The sequence below is a fragment of the Thunnus thynnus genome, chromosome 3, assembly GCF_963924715.1.
Source record: "Thunnus thynnus chromosome 3, fThuThy2.1, whole genome shotgun sequence".
In the NCBI taxonomy this organism is placed as follows: Eukaryota; Metazoa; Chordata; class Actinopteri; order Scombriformes; family Scombridae; genus Thunnus; species Thunnus thynnus.
In genome coordinates, this window is record NC_089519.1 from 21,851,171 (window position 1) to 21,871,116 (window position 19,946).

A 19,946-nucleotide genomic window follows, 5' to 3' on the forward strand; every position below is an offset into this window, starting at 1 on the left:
TTGATCTAACACTTCACACATTCCCCCTTCATTAGTGAAAGTCAAGATTCACCTGAGAGCAATTAATCAATTCTGGACAAATTTACATAAAAAGTCTAATAGAAATGTGTAGAAAATATGCTTGATATATTATGACAACTGGTTCAACCATTTTGCATGTGATGACTGATGCGATGAACTCATGCCTAGACATTTTGGGGGGAGGGGGTGGTAAGACTATTCTACAGAGAACCAGTATAATACATTTTGATCAACATGACATAAGCCATTGATATTGTAGGAAACGGCGGACAACTGTACATAATAATTTGCATGAATGTGCCAAAGCATTCGCAATTTATTTAAAAGAATGAGAAATTGCTTTTATGATGTGCACAAGTGACTAGACGATGTGGAGGTTGAACAAGTAGTTTTGAGAATTTGAATTCTGATCTGTGAAATGTACCAAAGTGACTGAGAAGAACTATAAACTTCAACTTTACCTTGTTTTTAAATGTGCCCAATAGGCCTTTTTCACAGCCGACCTTTTGACCCTTCATAGTGAAGCACAAGTGTTGCTAATAACATTAACAACGTCTCAGTTGTGTTCAAGTGTCTCAGTAAGTCATGACAGTGAGCCAGCAAGTCCAACTCTGACACTGAGGCAGCTTAAATTCAAAATTCAGCCATCAGTAACAATATTGTTTACACCTGTGCTTTTCTTACTGTGACATGTCAGAATTATTATTTTTTATGACGCATCAGCAGAGGTCACATCTGGGTCAGTGATGTACTCTAAGTCCACCAGCATGTTTCATCAATCAGAATTATTGATGCAGAAACCAAAAGCTCGTCTTATTGCAGGCCTTGAACAAAACTAGGAGGGTTTCAGGTTTCACTCAGCGCAGTGAACCAACTGACCTCTTTTTATTCTGCTTCATGACACATTAGTTGTGGTTTCATGTTATTTCATTATACTGCATATGACTTTATTGTTTGTTATCCATTAGATGGCAGCAGAGATCTACTGTCAATTGCATTCAGAGCGTAGTTTGCTGATGAAAATGATCTGTTGTGAAATCAGAATTCTACAAAACAAGCTTACTTTTAAAGTAGATTTAATTTCATTATAAAGCAAACACAAGAAAATACATGATTTGGTTTTAACTGAGATTAATGCTACAGCTCAGTTTCTATATAATACATCACAAAGTGCATAAAACACGCAGCATCCATGGTCATTTGTAAAAGGCAAAATCATTTAAGGCAGGTTTATTATCATATTGTATAGTTCTTGTATATTTCATTAAAAGCTGTTGTTAACAGTGGCATCTTAATTATTATGATCATCATCACAGGGAGTTGTTGTCGTTTCAGGTGGAGCTGGAATCTGAGGAAATGAAAAGGTAACGTGAGTGAATGATTGAAACCTTTAAGAGAATTTGAAAAGGCTCAAAAACACACAGAAAAACTTTACACAGTGTTGATGATGTTTGCAATCTCATACACTGAAACTTCTTTCTTTATATTTGTAAATTACTCATTGTTACCTGAGTATCCACAGTGGTCTTCAACGTGTTCTCCTGTTTCATAAGCTGACGCTGGAGATCCAAAGAACAACAATTAGAAAATGTATTTTTCATCAATAGTCACATACAGTTGATGTAAAAGTTAAATTAGTAAATGACTTGTTTCCTACCCTGAATCGTTGGAGCAGATCAGGCTGGGGGGGTTGCCCGGCGCCACCTGTTAGCGCCTAAATAAAGACAGCAAGACAGCAGGATTTGTTAAATTTTTTACTAATCATAATGTAACGTAACAAAAGGATGCTGTGGACTGAAAGTCAGTGATAGAGATGATGAGTGATTACCATCAGAGGTTGCTGGACAGGATTCATTGGTGCCATTTGAGGGACTCCAGTAAAAGGAAGTTGCTGGTAAACAAACAGACAGAAATCAGATATTTCACTCATTAAACCTGAAACAATGTCAAAGGAGCTGTGATGTTTTTTAGCATAACTACTCTATGTGCCACACTAACCATGTTGATTGCAGGTACAGGGAACATATTTGGAATGGGGGCACCAAAAGCAGGAAGACCAGGAACAAACTTGGAGAGGAAGACAGAAGATTACAACTTTAATTCTTCTTATCAGGATTATTGTAGTTCAGTATTACTGCAAAAAGTTTACATGAAAAGTCTAGATCAGGTATTTCTTACATATTGTTGTATAATGATAATATAATCAGTGCTGGATAACATAACAGCAATCTGAATTCAGACCACTGAGCTTAAAATAATGCCATGTGCTCATGATGAAGACATCAGAAACCAACAAGTCAGTTAACAGGAGAGCACCATCTTGTGGTGTGTTTGGAAAGCACATTTGTTCTCACAATGCCAAAGTGTCATTTGTATTTCTGTCTACAAAAATGTTTTTGCAGCCAGTTTTAATCTTACTTTTAGTTTTTAGTTCATTAGAAACTGAAATTAGACTTTTTTATTTATTTATGTATTTCACACAATAAACATAATACAGTAGTGAATGACATGATTTCCATTTACACTGAGCTGAAGTCATGAAAAATAATAACCTGATGGACTAACCTGAGCAAACTGGGGCTGCCCAATCAAACCTGCCCCACCACCAGCTACCACGGGTGGGTTCAGGCCTCCAGCCATCAGCCCAGGGTTTCCCAATCCTCCTCTGTTCATACCTCCCAGAAGTCCTCCTCCGTTCATACCTCCCAGCAATCCTCCTCCGTTCATACCTCCCAGCAATCCTCCTCCGTTCAAAGCTGCCATCATCCGCTGTTTCTGTGGAGTGGAAAGTGTGTTATGTGTTATTTATATATTAAAATATAGTATTGCACTGATCACAAATAGATGATTAGTCTGAATTTTTCTTACCTTGCCTGCATTGACCTGCAATAAGCAAAGGGACAAGAAGTTAAATTCACTGCTTTGTATGTAAGATAGATAGATAGATAGATAGATAAACAAGTACACTCACATAACAGACGGTGGCTACAAATGTTGTGAGAAGAAGAAGCCTCATCTTGCCGTCTGAAACGTAAAATAACGAAAGATGCATTTTGCTTCAAAAATATCTACACATTTTTAATAATATATGCATGATTTCAGTTAGAACTAGATCTAATCCTGTAGTGTATATACATAATTCTGACCAAATTATATAAAAACTCTTGAGAAAGTTGCATCCCATACCTTATATTGCCTGTTCTTGCTTTAAACGTTATGTGCCAAGGTGGACTATGGTTGCTCTCTGACTTTATACAGCTTTTATCAGTGCCAGAGATTATTATGAGCCAATTAGAGAGGAGAAGACTGACTTGTTCACAAACTATATTTGTCACCTGCATGTCATGGGAACCTGCGGTATGACATCTTCTTTTCTTCTTTTACGACGAGATTCAAAGAAATGCATCATAGTGAGCTATCTCTTTTCAAAGATGCTTCATTCTGTTCAGCCATTTATCATATTGTTCTCAATACAGCTGGGTGACCACAAACAATAACAGAATGATTCAGTGTCTTGGGGTTTCTAGAGGGCACTTATTTAAATCTAGTATGAACCATCTAAATGTTGTGGGTTGTGGTACCGGGAGACAAACAACTGACATCATCGTCAAGTGCTTTTGATGATCAAACTATGAATAACAGCTGTCCGCTCTTAAATTTAATTAAAATATTTTACCTAGCATGCAGCAAACTGTCTGGGCTGAAGAAAAGATTCTGAGATCAGGAAAACAGCATCATGTCTTGCTGTGAATTTCATGTTTCCTGCTGCCTCAGGCATGACCGGAGGCCCAACTGTAATCTGTCTCGGGTTTACATTGTTGATAACAGACTCAAGCAGATTTTGTTACTGTCACCAGCCCTAAAATAACTACACATATCCTGCTACCAACTCAACTATGAAGACTATGAAGGCAACAACTCCAGACATCTTTTAATTAAAAGTAAAAACCTCTGGTATTACTGATAGACAGCCACAGATATGTGTCTGTCATGTTTCAACGGCATGTTTTCTCAAGATGTTTGGAGCCATTACATTCATTCCCAGTGTGGTCGGCTGAGTATGTTATCACATATTGAGGGTGTCTGGGGAAAAAAGGGTTTTTCTTTGCCGCTGACACGCACCGTACAGCCAACCAGGTAGACACCCTCTGTAGTAGTCTGGTCTGAGGTTTTATGCTAATTACACACTGTCATGCAGTTCAAATTAAGAAAGATTTTCTTCCTGTTTGCAGTTTCTTGTCAAGACAAATGACACTTCTTAATGTCTAAATATGTGCTTTTTTACATGTCTGATTCATTTTATAGAGGACTTTGGGGTCTTTTATTTCATTATGTCAAAGGCTTTATAAATAGGAATATGTTCCTTTTGACATGTGAGTAATGTGTTTAGGATGTTTTTCATATTTAGAGACCTAAATTACCACGTTACAAGCAGTGCAGTGTAAACAGAAATGTGTACATATTTGTACCACAATCTCATACAAAAATAACTGCCTTCAGAGGAGCCACACCCATGACGCTGGCTACTGTTGCTCAGTGTTTTGCTTCTTTTAAGCTTCAGATCATGTGGAATCAAACATGTAATGTACTGATGTAAAAGACTGAAGAAAGATTCAATGAATGACTTCAACCATTTATTGGTGATTAGATATGATGACAATGATTCACAAAGATAACACACATGCATGAACAGTTAGTAATGAGACAGGATCAGAACTGAAGAATGAATCATGAGATATCTGTGATGTCTGACAGCTGTGTGGTCTCATTTTGCTTGATTGTCCTCAGTCTCCATTCCAGAGCATTCTTCCTCTTCTTCAGCTGCCTTCACCTTCATCACCGGAGACTGTGTCCTCCTGAGGCGAGCTGCCACTGAACGCTGGAACCTCGCTCTGCCAGCCGCCCTTCCACCAGCAGCGCCTGGCTGTTGCTGGTTGTTCAGTCCGGCTACCAAGATCAGCTGCACTTGGCCGGGAGTCAACAAGGCACCCTGTGGGTTTCCTGCAGCATTTCTCTGTGGCAGCACAGCAAACAGCATGACCGGCCCACCCCCGGCAACCTGAGCCACCTGCCCCTGTGGATTCACATTGGCTCCAACTGCATGACCCACAAGAAATGGCCCACCTTGTTGGAGAGCTCCAGTAGGAATCAGCTGCTGCACAGGTGCCTGACCTATTTGGTTCCTGACTGGCTGGATGAAAAATGACCCATCAAGTTGGACTAACTGTGCCAAAAGGGGTTCACCATTCAGTGGGACCCCATTTTGAGCACCAGGGTTGGCATTGTTGCCACCTGCTGCCCCATTATTATTCACTCCTGCATTGGCGAGTGCCTCCGCACTCCCTGAAGACACACCACCCTCCACCACAACAGCCAAAGTCTGAAAGATCACCCACAGTATGCAAAACATGTTTGATCTCATGTAACAGCAGACGGTCGACAGGTGAAGAGCCGTCCCTCTCTTCGCTTATATAGAGAGCGTCAGATTCAACCATCTCTAAGACAGGTCCAATCAGAGTCCAGTGCTTTATCTCAGAACAACAAGTCACTGTAATCATCATGACCGTGCTGCTAGGCTATTTTTTGCTTTGTTGCCATACAGAGGGCCATTATTCAGGATTATGTGGCTAACCCAAACCAGGTATCAGTGACTTGCATTTTCAAAACCATTGTTGCAAGTGTCATATTTTCATTTTTCTTCATGTCATGGTGACATCAGGAAGACCGACCCGCGAATAAAACATGATATTAAAGCACAAACTGATGTTTCCCAGGGCCTTTTGGGGGTCTATGGGATCCACCAATATGATGTAATAACTTTATTTCAGGACTGTAGAGAAACACAGGTCATAACCATCATTAACAGCAGGGTGCACTAACATATTCTATGTCATTATACTGTGAATCCATTGCTTTCCATAGAGCTTTAATTAGAGCTATAATGAAACACAAGATGCAAAGACAAACATTTACAGCAATCACAACAAAAGTAAGCAACACAGTTATTGTTTTACATTTTCTAGTGTAACACAGGGGTCTGAAATTATCCATTTAACTTTTATTTAAAGAGTAATTCTGCACTAAATCACTCTAACATACATGAACAGTTCATGTGAAGCCTGGTACTGTATACTGTACAATACTATTTCAACTAATGAGCTGTTGTAAACTTTTCCCCAGTTTGGAATGCTTTAGAAAACAGATTTTATATAAAACTGGCTAAACATAACTCTTTCTGATATTCTATTTTTTTTTCTACCAGCTGCGTCTAAATTATAGAACAGGATCAAATGTCCAAGCTTAGCCTGACATAAAGAAACACCAATGACCACCAACACTCGCCCTCTATAGCAGGAGGTAAAAATGAATTTCTTTCATCTGTACCAGTAACACAGAGGCTTCTGTCTCAAGCTGCCCTGTTGGAGCAGCTTCCACAAGCTGGTGTAATGGATGAGGTACAAAATGAACTTTAGAATAGCAGGTTGACATCGATATCATCTGTGGAGAAAACAGATAGTAGGCATTAATGGGATCAGAAATAACTGACAGCATTTTATGATACAGTTTGCTAGGCTACAGAAATGCATTATCATTAAAACTGACAGATACAAATAAATTATGGATTAATTAGTCATGTATTTTCACTGAAAATCCATTACAGAAACAAATTGCTAGTATTTAATGCTACATTATTACTGGAATGGAACATTTATCGAACATAATTGTGAGAAAAAAGAGGTTTTAAATTGCTGCTATCAGTTAAAATAATGACACATTAAAATAAAGAATGTGCCTAAATAGTTAACTAAGTATATATTTTATGTGAAGATATAGAGAGTCTCAATCAGAATGTTTTGTCAACAAGTAAATGTTAAAGCCATCTTTTCTCAATGCACAGAAAAGTTTTAGTGTTGTAACAATTTGTTTATCAGTGTATGTTTGAGTTGGTAAAATGCTGCTTGTCTTACCATCCTTGATACCAAAACAGGAAGTCCATTCTGTAAAGGACACCTGCTTGTCCTTGTCAGCATCACACTCCTGGAAGAAGCGGGAGGTGCAGTGCTCCATTGGCACCAGAGGGACCCTGAGAGGTGCCAGCTCTGAGTGGGACAGGAATCTGCATACAAGAAAAAAAAAAGAAACATCATGTTTTGATCAGTGTACATAAATACACAGTGTGTGTGCATCATGATACTGATATGGCTTATAATAGGTTTCTTGATATATTGGACTTGTATTGGCTTTTTGTAAAATGATTAGTCAATCCTGCTGTCTGAAAAGACACAAAAAAACCCATACACTGCATTCTTGTTCCCAGTTGTACTTTTATCCTACATGCACCTGACAATGTTTCAACCTCAAATACCAGCAATCAAAAAGTTTCCATGTACGTGTAGCATGCAAGAAGACCTGAGAACAAGATAGCAGTGTGTGGGCATTTTACATCGTATTATTGGTAAAATCATTCAAGGATGTGCCAGTGCCCCCTGATGATTACCTAATCCTGTTGTCCACCTCCAATATGACAGATGCAATTTCACTTTCTTTGCACATGTTATTATTCTAATATATTTAATTGTTGACAGAGCTTATTGATATATCACATTCTTTGAAATAATGTATCCATGAGTGCTCTGTCAGGGGTGGCTAGGTTGTCCTGTCTTGTGAATCATCCATCCAGTGGTCATATTATTTTTCCATCATCACTAAAGCCTGTGCAAAATCTAATCCACGGATGTACAATCGGAATCTCCCATTATCTGTTCTACGGCAGGTTTATAATACCAACAGGAAAAAAGGGATGTTTTGGTTAATAGCTAAAAAATATATCATCAGAACGGGTTCCACATGTGATATTTCAGATACCTTTCACAAGGATTAATATTGAAGTCAGTGATTTTGTTGAAACTTTATATGGTAACCATTCTATGAGGGTTTTTTGGATGTTATTCAGCATAATGCTTGAGCAAATGGAAACACAATGCATTCAAATAACATGTACCTGTCAGAAGGGTGTTGGTCCAGTTGAGCAAACTGCCAGTGCACTGGGTAGATGTACATGTTATAGTTCTTCTCAAAGTCCTGTGCAAGCAGCTCAACAGAGTGATCGCCTGCATGAAGACGCCTCTCACTCTCAAAGATTTTCTTCACCTACAGAATACAGTCAGTACAGTTTGGTTGATTTTTATTACCTAAAACACTACAATGTTGACAACATACATTTTATACAGTTGTTTCTTTACCCAAATGTGCTATGTGACTGACTGACTCATTGATTCATTGATTGATTGGATTTCTACAACAAAATGTGGACAAATAATACAGTATGTTTGCTTTAAGCTGTAGAAAATATACAGTTTTAAGATTTATTAAAAGCAGTGTTTCTCTTAATCTTGGGGTTACTTCGATTGATGTATTTAATTATGGATAAAAGCATTTGAAATGTATAATCATTTCTCTAAAACTCATGTGGAACTGTCCCTATGCTCATAAACAAAAGTACAAAGTCATACTCAGATTAACAAGACACCATGACAGCTCTTTGATGTTTAAATATATTTCTCATATTCATTTTGAGCCATTCAACTTACTCTGAAACGCTGTTTAGGAGTGAGGAAGCCAGGAGACATGGAGTCATGTTCATATAGCTGCAGCAGCACGTTTTTCAGCCAATCCCTCATTCGTAGAGGGAACTGGACCAGCTCAGTATCCACGCATGGAAGTATTACTGATAGAGAAAGAGTAGGGTTAAATACATTTTTTCCTGCATTATACTTCATTTACAAATGTTGTTGTTAATATATATTCTATGCTGCAGTTAACGCTCACATTTGCATGGCCCGGTGTAGTCCAGATGAAGTCTGTGTCCTTTCTTGGTGCCCTCCAGGTTGCATTTGGTAGCAAAGAGCTCACACGATGTATCATATGTTTTGTTGTCTGTCCCACAGACCTACAGAAATTGAACAATAATCAATGGTGCAACAGACAGATACCATACAGCAGCTTTTGAAAAGGATTCCAGGTCATTCATACTTACATTATCAAATTCATTCACACTGGGAGGACACTCTGATGGTTCTTGACACATACAGCCTGGCTTATTGTCTGCATCAAGTTTACACGTCTTTCCACGTTTGCAGCGGAAGTTATCACATGGATCTAAAACAAGAAACAAACACTGCAATGACCTTTGCCCTATGTGAATTTCAAAAACTGTCAGCGTCAATAATCTATTTATTTACAGTGTGATAACCGGACCACTACACATCATCCCCCTACATTCCACTGCCATTTGAGTTTGTAGAGTGATTAAATTCAACCTGATCTCTCTTATTCACTCCTTAAGCCTGCAGAGCTGTGTTTTGGTTGTGACTGTGAAGCAGAGTGGTGCTATTCATGCGGAAGTTTTAGCAAAATAATCCAGTCAGCAGATTCCTCTGTGAGATTGTTGGGATAGTGTATTAGTCAGTATGGTGAATGTGGCTGCAGCTGCTGAATTAACCAAACACCAACCGGCAGGGGCTTCTGGGTGATGTATGCCTCCACCAAGAGAGGGCCTGGAACTTGGGTAGAGATCCACTGTGGCTCTTATCTGCACTGGATTCATACCAACTAAAGGACCCTGGAAAAGTACACAAGAGACATGTAAATAAAAAATGTTCCAACTACTACTGGCCACATCTGATTGCAGCTGTATTAACACAGCAAAAGTGATACTTCACATTTCCCTAACGAGAACGTTAAAGCTGCAATAACTGATTTTTTTTTTTTTTTTGCCACATGGGGGCACCAGAATCAAGCTATAGCAGTATTATAAACAGTATTGTCATATTTTGTTCATATGGCTAACTTATTAGCAAAAAGTACACATCCAGCAGATACAGAGCAACATTAGAGCTTTGTTTCTGGCCTCCTGGCAAATGTAAGTGCAATATTCCTTCTCCTTCTAGCTCTGTTTTTGGTCTCCACCAACTCATGGGGGATATGTGGATCTTTATAAGGCTTTCCCTAACTATTATTTTCATTAGCGATTAATCTGTTGATTATTTTCTCAATTAATTGATTAGTCTTTTGGTCTATAAAATGTCAGAAAATGTTGAAAACCTTCAATTACCATTTTCCAAAGCCCAAGATGCAACCTAATATGTCTTGTTTTGTCCTGACCAACGGATTATAGCTGCTTTAAAGAAAATAAATATACACATTATAAATGTTGTACCCATTTTCCTGCCCTCCTTCTCTTTGCCTTGTGGACTGTATTGTCGATGCTGCTGTCCTCAGACTCCTGAGGATCCTCTTCGCTCTGCTCCTGTCCTGATTGCGTTTCCTCCCTCTGTGGTGAGTGCTTCCTTGCCCTCTGGTTCTTCTTTTCCTTCCTTGTCTTTCCCTTGGTGTGACTTCCACTGTCATTCTTACTCTTCTCTTCCTCCTTTCCAGCCAGTCGTGACCCAGATTCAAGGTCCATGCTGCTCTTTGGTTCTTGAGAGTCCATGTCCACCTTTGGTACTTTCTTATCACCATTTCTTTCTTCAGATTTAGCCTGGGAGTCTTTGCCATGGTCGTTTTTTCCTTCTTCAAGGTCATCCTGGTCAGATGATTCCTCACTGTCCAATGCTTCTGTGTTTTGTATGCCTTGTTCATAATCATCTGCAATGGAGGGTGGGTGAGGGAGTCCTTTCTCACTGATTTCCTTGTCTTTAGCATCTGGAACATCTGTTTTTGAAATAGGCTGGTCGTCATCATTGTGGGGTTTTACCTTAGCTGAAAAAATATGTAAAGGTAAAATGCCGCTATCCGCAGCGTAGTCGAGATCGACTGGGATCTCTGAGTCTGTGCTGCCATCTGTTTCCTCCAGCAACACCCTTTCTTCTTTTTCTCTATCATCCACTTTGCTGACAGACTCTTGCTCCTTTTCCTTGGGTGACATCTTCTCCACCACCTCCTCCAGCTGATCTTCTTCCTCCAACATTTCAGCATCTTCCGCGCTCTCTTCCTTCACCTCCTCCTTCTCTGTCACTTCTTCGCTGTCTTCCTCCATTTCCAAGTTGTCACCCAACTTCTTCTCCTGCCCCTCAGCTTCCTCATCCTCAGTCATCCCCACAGCCTCACCAGACTCCTTTTTGCCTTTGTCTGCCTCCACATCTTCTTCCAGCTCTCTTTTTTCTGCTTCTTCCTCTTCTTCTGCCTCCTTCTTCAGGAGGTCTACCAGTTCCTCCTCACTCAGCAGGACTGCTGTACTTTTATCACTCCTTTCTCTCATCTCAATCTCTCCATCCTTCTTAGCATTAGCGTTGTCCTCAGAGCTCAGTTCCTCATCTTCCTGCTCCTGGCTGCTGGCCTCAAACGTGACTAAAGTGGGTAAGATCTGTGCCTTGTTGGCCTCCTCTGTGATAATGTCCTTAGTCAAGAGAAAAGGAAAATATTCATTTCACAATATAAAATCATGTGATGTTTCAAATAAAACTTTTAAAATAATTTTAAAAGTCCTGCTCTACCTTTTCTTTGGCTTTGTGGGAAGTCTTATGCAATCCATGGTGTTTTCCATGAGGTTTGCTTTTTACCTGGATACAACAGGAATAACAAATAATGATCATCCATTAAGTGACTGACAAAACTGCAGTAAACAAAGATATTGATATGTATTTGTCTGGAAATTCTTACATGCAAAAGTTTAGTTGCTTAAGTCTACTTGTTAAGTTAAGTTTAGTTTACTTGTCAAACTAAGAAAAAACATTAATAGCATTGCTACTCACAGACAAGGCAAATGTTGCTGCCAGTAAGCAAATGAATACTAAGCAGGCCCTCATACCTGGAACATTGAAATGAATAATTTAAACATTGGACAAAAATATTTTGCAAATTTACATTTTTGTGAATCACTGCAGGGCTTAAAATCTGATAAACAGATAAAACAAACAGCTTAAAACACATTATGAACAATAAATATATTATATCCTGATTTCTAACTGGTCACAACAAAGACTTGAACTTGGCACATCTTTCAAAGTTAAAACAGACGAGTGCATCTGTATGCTGCCAACACATTCGTGACGAGCGGAGCTGCAGGATTGGCCTCCACTGTTGCCAAGGTTACAGGCCTCTGAGATGCGCCTCTCTCTCAAAAGTCACATTCAGAGCTAAAGTAAACATCAGAAGCTACCAGACTGGAAAAAGTTGACTAAGTCCACAAACTTTTTGTCTCTCTGGACGGAAACAAAACAGACATTACTGGGCCTGTCCAGTGGAACAATAGCTCTCTGGTTCGGCCCAGTAAACCCAGTATAGGTGCAGGCAGGAGGGTATGTATAAAAATTAATAATAAGCGATAAATATCTCAATATTTTTTTATCTTTATATTTCTGAGACAATAAAACATTTCAGCTTTATATACTAGCAATATTACACAACAGGCATCAATGTATTTCTTACACTTTAATAACAATCAATTCAACTTGTTTGAGGATATTATATAATTGTATAAATTGCATTCTTATATAGATGATGCACAGGCAGGTGTAAATAAGCAACATTTTAATTCGTCTATACAGTGTATTTTTGTATATTTCAATACAGACAGCATATTAATAGTCACTACCTATTGATATGTACAAAAATCATGAAGGCATCAATGACAGTATCAGAGCATCAAAGCAAACGTTCAACGATCACAAAAGGGGCTACAATACGAGCAAAACCAGTAGTCCCTGTACACACAGAAAAAAGGTTGAACTGCAAACTAGTTAGTAAACAAGATGTCACACATATCTCTTTTGGTCATTAATATATTACATGTCAAAACACTGGAAAAGTCTCCAGTAATGAGGATATTACCTGAGGCTGATAGTTGCAAGAGAAATGAGAACTCCGCACAAAATACCAGTGTGTGCCTGTGTTGAACCTGATGTGAAGATGTCCTTTTGTATTCAAGACAGCGCTCACACTGTCCTCTCAAACTGGCATGCTTCATGCACACATACACACACACACACACATACACACAATTTTGTTGGGGGTTGGAGGCGGAGGAGGGTCTTTTGGGCTATACAGATACAGAGTGAGGGAGAGAAAGACAGAAAGATAGTGCAGTGCAAAAACAAAAAAAACAAAATTCCTGAGCAGACGTAGCCTCTTAACATCCTTTTTTTTTTTTTTTTTTTTTTAATTTTTTGCCTATTTGGCATACCTGAATGGAAAAGCTTATAACAGAAGAACTGTAAGGCCAAAATGCATGTATTAGGCTTCATTTGAAATATAATATCTTCTAGTTTCTGGAAATGTGCTTGTTTAGCATGTGGTTAAAACACAACCAAAACTACACTTCAAATATGGCTCAAAAAAGTGTTTTTTGTCCTTGTCTATAATGAGTCATATTTGAATAACAATAACTAAGACAAGCTTTATGCCAGAACTATGCAAATCACCAGATACCTTCTACATCTTGTCAACCACATCTGTATAAAATTCCAGACCTCTAGGCCTAACCTTATGGGAGCTAGGGAGTTTTCAGTTTGTGGTGTCACTGGTGTCCCCGAACCTCTCCAAAACGTCTCCATGTGGCCAAATTGTGCCAATTGCTTTTATTCATTACTGTGTGATACCAAGCCACTGACAACTGGCTTAAGCGGGTCACCGGCAACCCGGTGGACGTTAAGAGGTTAATTAAATTTAGATTTGTTATAGATGAAAAGCTTGAAAGGTAAATTCATAAATGAGCTCCATTGGATGTGAGTAAACCCAGTTGGAAGGACAGGGACAGAAGGAGTGTAATAAATATTACTCCTTACCTCCTCTCTGTATCATGAATTAAAAGTAAACTTGTCAGTAAAACATGGTTTCACAGCAGGATCAATAATTTTGTTTTGCCACTAATGTCAATCTCAAGTCACATTTATGCTCACAAATCTTTGTTCTTAAAGCCACTATGGGGGAAATATTTGTGTTCCACGGGTCATTTTCTGGTCATTTTCTATCCTGAGAGCAGTAGGTCATGACCTGTTTATTTCAGAGTAGTTCTTCTCTCCGTCTGCTGAGGTTTGCTCAGATATGCAGCTGTCTTGATAAGGCTAGCTGTCTCCCGTGGCAACCAAGGTCAAGTGGAGATATGCTGTGCTTCTGTGACGGTCAGACTGATCTCAAGGTAGCAAGTAACCTTTGTATAGACTTTGTGACTTCAGTTAACTTTAATCGGCATAGTGTCTTGTCTAATCAATAGAGGCATAGATGTGTGAAGAATAACCTTGTTTGGAGGTAGTAAGGGTAAGGATTTGGTGAAGGGTTTAAATACTATTGTCCAGAAGTAGACGGCACAATTGAGTGGCATTGCACAGTGTTTCACTTGTAACTCTGTTCTCCTTGATTGAGTTTCAATAAATGTTCCTGCGTAAGACATTCCTGGTCTGCTGATGAGTTCTTCACTTTGAGTTAACCAGCTCCAGCAATTCCTCGACAGCCACTGATAAAACCAATGACAAATGTTAATGAAGCTTAATCATTTTGACATAGTGACATAGTGAGTAAAAACATGACGGCTCATTGTCTCAAGTCAAGACGGTAGATTACTAATAGTAATTATTAGTTCACTTTTGCATCATCTGTCTTTTTAAACACATTTTAAAACACACTTATTATAAAACATTTGACACAACAATCTCACCTCCAGGCCAATTTGGCAGCTGTCCTGGAGCTTTTGATCATATGACATGATCTTCATCAGAAGATGGAGTTTACCCATGATAGATGTTCAAATTAGCTTTTTTCTTTTTTTTCCTTTTTCTTTTTGGAGCACTCAAGGATTTTTCATCCATGTTTTGACTTAAAAGGTGAGCTTAAAAGTGGCTGTTCTGAGGCTTTCAATCACATTACAGCATCTTCATTAGTTGGCATGGAATCGCTGTTTCCAACTTCAAAAATGAACTTTGAACCTCAGCTACTACTTGTGTATCAATGACATTACGTGGCTTTTAGTACAATCAGAATATTTCCATCATGGATTACTTCAATATTATTATTAGAGAAACTGTAGTGCTACATCTGAGTCAAGCTATAGAAGTTTAGAATATTCAAGCAAAGTTCTTTACAGCTTAGGGCGAGGCACTTTATTTTGTCCCTTGAGTGTCCTGCAGATTTCTGTTCCTTCTTGATAGCTAATAACCCACAGTTGGCCCCGCTGTGGCTCATTGAACACCGAGGAGGAAAAACAACCTGCAGCACACTGGTCCTCCAGGGTCAGATTTGAGCTCCTCTGCTCTATTACCACTCTTGTAAATGTCCACTCACATTAAGAAAATCAGTAGTGCATCTGAAGCCTGGCTGAAATGGTCAATATATCATAAAAACTTAAGTAACCTTAGGTTGAATGTGCAGACATTTTTGACTGCCACAACAAGCATCAATCATGTTCTCCTTACTCCTCCCCTTTCTAAAGCAGGACCTTACAAACTGGTAGCTGTGGTTTTTGGCGAACAGCTCCAGACTAGTGAACATTCCCAGTCTAATTACATGTTTCTTTTGCAAGGTTGAAATCCAAAGTGAGGTTAAACGAGCAATTCTGTAATCTTATTTTAAGCCTGACCATATATGGATATCCAGGAAACAGTTATGAGCCCCAGGGAGGAAATCTAGAGGTCTTTATTTAGGATTTTTACTGTACATGCCCTGTTCCAAAAACAGTGAGAAAACTGAGGTACAACAGGTTACAAAAATATGATTTCAGTCATTAATTGTAAGAGTATTTTCAGTGTTGTTTGCCTCATTGACAGTGACTTAGTTAGTGAGGTTTTCTGCTCCTGGTGATTGATAAAGAGAAAACAATTAGCTGCAGCAATTGGTAAACTACAGAGAGAAAAAGAAAAAGACATCCATTGCACCGGAAACAAGCATGACCCTGCCAGGCCTTCTTTTCCTCCCTGAGTGGGTGAGTTTGTTTTCCAGCAGGCCACAAACCCTATGGTTCAGTAATCTAAACTATATTTCACTTAAGGCATGGGAGGGGGTGGAGGAAATGTAGGGAGTGAATGAAATAACTGTGTGTGTGTGTCTGTAGTGTGTATATGCAATCATCATCTTGCCAATATGGGTTTGTTTTGAGCTCGCTCTCCGGAAAAAATACACCTTCATGTGTCGACAGAAGAGAGACATCCGGAAGGAAGTGATGCAACCACCTTAATTGAAGTTACTTATATACAGAGGCAGTCTGAGTTTCATTCAGCATATCCACACTTTGTGCTCTTACTGTCTCAACAGCCAGCGTCCATACGTGGTTCAGAATAAGGCTCTGGGTTCTCCTGTTTGTCGCTATATACACTGAACAAGGACCACTAACAGCTTCTTACACCAGCTCTGCACCTTACGGACCAAGAGGTAATTGATTATTCATTGACTGATTATGACATCATTTTTACACTCTTTGCTTTGATTCATAAGTTGTGTAACAGCAGCTTGTTCTTTGTTACAGTATTTACAAGCTTATATTTCTGTTAAAAGCCTTAAACTTATTTAACTAATAAAACATGTTTTTTGGTTTGTGTTACATTCTCCTCAACATGTTTAGTAGTTCAAGTGCACACTAATATGTAAAGAACATTTTAACTTAGTTTTACATAAACATATTTGTATTTTTAGATTGTATTAAATGTGTGAAAGAATTTCTTGTGTTTTTATGTTTGCAAACCATCTCAAATTCTCAAATTGAATTAAATTAGTAGCAATATTTATTACATGTTTCTGTTACAGAATGAAGGTTACCATGATAACATTTTGCCTGATCGGGGTAGTTTTTGCCAACCCGGTAAGTATTTCAAAAATCTCTACTTGATTCTATCGACAAATTATATTTACATAATATGATAGTTACAGTATAGTATATACATTGAAGTTCAGGTACTTGTTTACTAGTTTACAGCTGAAATCAAATATCAGTTCTCTCACAATTAACAGCATAAAAACATGTATGAGCGCAGACATTCATACATTGTGTGGAGATTAAATAAACTAAACAGCAGCCTCCTTTTCTTCTCACATTCATTGTGATTTCTCAGGCTTTCCACTTGTATTCATGTTAGCATAAGAAATAAAAAGTATCACCTCTGTCCATTTCTAATGTAACTTTCGTAATGAGTGTACAAAATAATATAATACAAAATACCAATTGATCCACAGTAATCTTGTGCACATCCACCATCATGGAAATATTAATAAATCTGGTGTTTTCTGTACTGACGCTCATCTATGTGTTTCCTCTTTGACAGATTTCATTTAATGCCATTTTGGAATCAAATGAGCTTGATGCAAACACGGTGAGTGCCATCACAGTCCTTCATTCAAACCTTGAATCTCACTTGACTTTCAGTGGTGCTGTGCAATGCAGGAACCAAAAACTGCTTTACACATAAATAATTTAACTGCAGTCAAGCTGTGTTCCTCTGACACAGTCAGCAGAAAACATAACAATAGGTGCGGTTACTTGAATGTTCTCCAGACATTTCAATGTCTCTGACAATTTCCTTGTCAGAGACTATTGTTTACTATAATGTCTGCACCCATTCTTACTGCAATAGCTTGCCTGCATGGCAATGGTTGACATCTTAAATGAATGTGATGATTGTTTACAGTTGAAAGGTATCATTAAATCTATTGTGGTGTGTGCTTCATTTTTTTTTTTTTTCTCTCCCAGACTGAAAGTATGTCTATTTCACAATCATCTGAAAATGACACCTCAGAGATTCAGGTAACAAATACTGCATTTATATATTTAATCTAGTAATTAGTAAATGATCATTTTCTGATGCAGAGGATTGCATTACTTTCTGATAGCTGGTTTTCATCTTATGTATATGTATTCCTATTTGTGTTGCAGAGCTCTGAAGAAAATTCATCAAATCAAGTGAGTCTTTTTGATTTGTCAGTCGTCTGCCTGACACAAGAAGCAAAATCTAATCACACAGGTTTAATAAGCCTGTTCATGTGCTGTAAATGCATCTGAATTCACTCTATCAAATGTGCCTTTTTTCCAGAGTTCAGAGTCTGACTCACTAGAATCCACATCAGAGGACAAGGTGGGTTGATATATATATATATGTATTTTATATGCATTTTTTAAACTTTATATTTCAATTTACTCCTTTAAACATGTTATTGTTAGGCTCATAAATTCCAATTTTATCATATTTCTTACAGTTAAGGGTGTAATTGTGCAAACAAATAACTGTAGTAAGATAGAACAGGAAAAAAAAAAGGAAAGAAAGAAAAAAGGTGTCTTTAATACAGTAATACGGTATACATTGATAGTATAAAGAAATATATATGTACATTCTTATAGTGTCAGCACTTTTGCTGCTTTACTTGATGATTCCAGAAAACTTCACATATTTTCCTTTTTTATCCACAAACAGACTTCTGAGGAGAGCAACAGTCAATCAGATGAGGTAAGATGAAATGAAACTGAGTATTTTATATTTGCCAACTGTTAATATGTGGTACGTCGTCATTCTGGTTTCCACTTGGCTCATATTGTTCACTCTATTTCCACAGACAGACGCTATGGCTGAAACCAGAGATAACAGTATGGGCAGCGAGGAGAATGTTCGAAAGGTGGGATAAACATTTTACACACTCACGTGGTTTAAATCTATGTCCTACTTTAGCTGAGATTAAACGTGAGTTTATCCTCTTTATTCTCTACATCAGAGTTGGGTTCGAGTGTTTGCAAGTGTCATCAAAGTCCAAAGTGCAGAGGACAACAGCAGCAAAGAGGTCAAAGGTCAGTCAGAGCACATGACTGAGAATCAGTCCACTCACACCTCCACCAGCACGACTTTCAGACAGATGACCAACACTGCTCACTCCAACCTGCCGCTGGTGGACAACCCCACTGACAGCAGTGACAGCATCAGTGACAGCATCAGTGACAGCACCAGTGACAGCACCAGTGACAGCACCAGTGACAGCGCAGACACCAGTGACATTACTGGTGTCACGGCTGCCGCCAACAACAGCAGTGAGAGTACCAGCAGTGAAAGCAAGGAGACCAGTGAGGCCAGTGACAGCAGTGATTCCAGCAAAAGCACAGAGGACAGTAACGCCAGTGACAGCAACGAGCTGAATCAGATCAAAGCCAAAGACTGTGTGAATGGAACTCAGAGCTGTGAAAGTGACGAGTATTTCTTCCAGGATATAGGAGATGACGCCCATTACTTGGTAGACAATCTGATGGTGCCAGATGAGGATGACAGAGAGCTCAGCCTCAGGAGATGATGACATGACCTTGTGCAATGTTACATTTCCCACAATGAACTTAAACACCATTGCACTTTTTGTCATATCTCAAAGGTGCTTTATTCTATCATTCCAATGAATTATATAAATAATAATTTTTGAGAAGAAATAAGTTAATATTTTATGATGGTTGTTACAATAGTTTATTCTTGGGGTCCTCAGGGACACCAGCCTCGTATGTTAAATATGTTGGTAGGATGAGGGTTAAATGACCTACCTGAGGACTTCAGGTTGACAAATCTGCTCCTGCCTCTTGCTTCTGAATGTTGATTTTGGCAACATAATGTTACCTGCAGTTGATTGGTTTGTGTGTGTGATTATTATTGTAATTATGATGTAGTCAAAGCCTTTACTTTGTTTTTATAATAATAAATAAAAAAATGATAATCATATAATGGGTGGTTGCATATTTTCTATGATTAGATTTGGGAACGTTAGATAATAAAAAACGAGTTTGTGCTTCAGTTGCAGACAGAATAGCATTAGCTAACGTTAGCTATTTTAGCTGTGATGATGAAGAACTCAAGATGCTTAAATAAATGGTAAAGGTTTTAAGTAATTCTTGCATGTGGTAATGTTGTGCTTTACAACAATTAGTCACATAAAAGTATCTGGTATGACTTATCATGAATATATAAGTTTATTTTCACATT

At 38.4% G+C, this 19,946-nt stretch overlaps 3 protein-coding genes across 3 annotated transcripts; 1 reads left to right on the forward strand and 2 right to left on the reverse strand.

The window, feature by feature from the left end:
* Positions 1–1,128: 1,128 nt before the first annotated feature.
* Positions 1,129–2,792, reverse strand: scpp9 (secretory calcium-binding phosphoprotein 9). Its single transcript, XM_067585956.1, has 6 exons — positions 2,587–2,792; positions 2,020–2,088; positions 1,850–1,912; positions 1,679–1,735; positions 1,530–1,580; positions 1,129–1,369 (listed from the first exon to the last, which is right to left on the reverse strand). Exons 1-6 carry the CDS (start codon positions 2,785–2,787, stop codon positions 1,313–1,315), a joined length of 498 nt encoding a protein of 165 aa, XP_067442057.1. The 5' UTR covers positions 2,788–2,792; the 3' UTR covers positions 1,129–1,312.
* Positions 2,793–4,642: 1,850 nt separating this feature from the next.
* On the reverse strand, positions 4,643–13,003 carry sparcl1 (SPARC-like 1). Its single transcript, XM_067584725.1, has 11 exons — positions 12,853–13,003; positions 11,775–11,830; positions 11,517–11,582; positions 10,241–11,419; positions 9,535–9,643; positions 9,059–9,180; positions 8,851–8,971; positions 8,613–8,749; positions 8,024–8,172; positions 6,990–7,138; positions 4,643–6,519 (listed from the first exon to the last, which is right to left on the reverse strand). The coding sequence occupies exons 1-11, from the start codon at positions 12,986–12,988 to the stop codon at positions 6,491–6,493; spliced, it is 2,253 nt and encodes a 750-aa protein (XP_067440826.1). The 5' UTR covers positions 12,989–13,003; the 3' UTR covers positions 4,643–6,490.
* Positions 13,004–16,240: 3,237 nt separating this feature from the next.
* LOC137180572 (dentin sialophosphoprotein-like) lies at positions 16,241–19,944 on the forward strand. Its single transcript, XM_067585957.1, has 9 exons — positions 16,241–16,380; positions 16,753–16,807; positions 17,268–17,315; positions 17,693–17,746; positions 17,876–17,902; positions 18,033–18,074; positions 18,411–18,443; positions 18,550–18,609; positions 18,706–19,944. Exons 2-9 carry the CDS (start codon positions 16,754–16,756, stop codon positions 19,270–19,272), a joined length of 885 nt encoding a protein of 294 aa, XP_067442058.1. The 5' UTR covers positions 16,241–16,380; position 16,753; the 3' UTR covers positions 19,273–19,944.
* Positions 19,945–19,946: the final 2 nt, after the last annotated feature.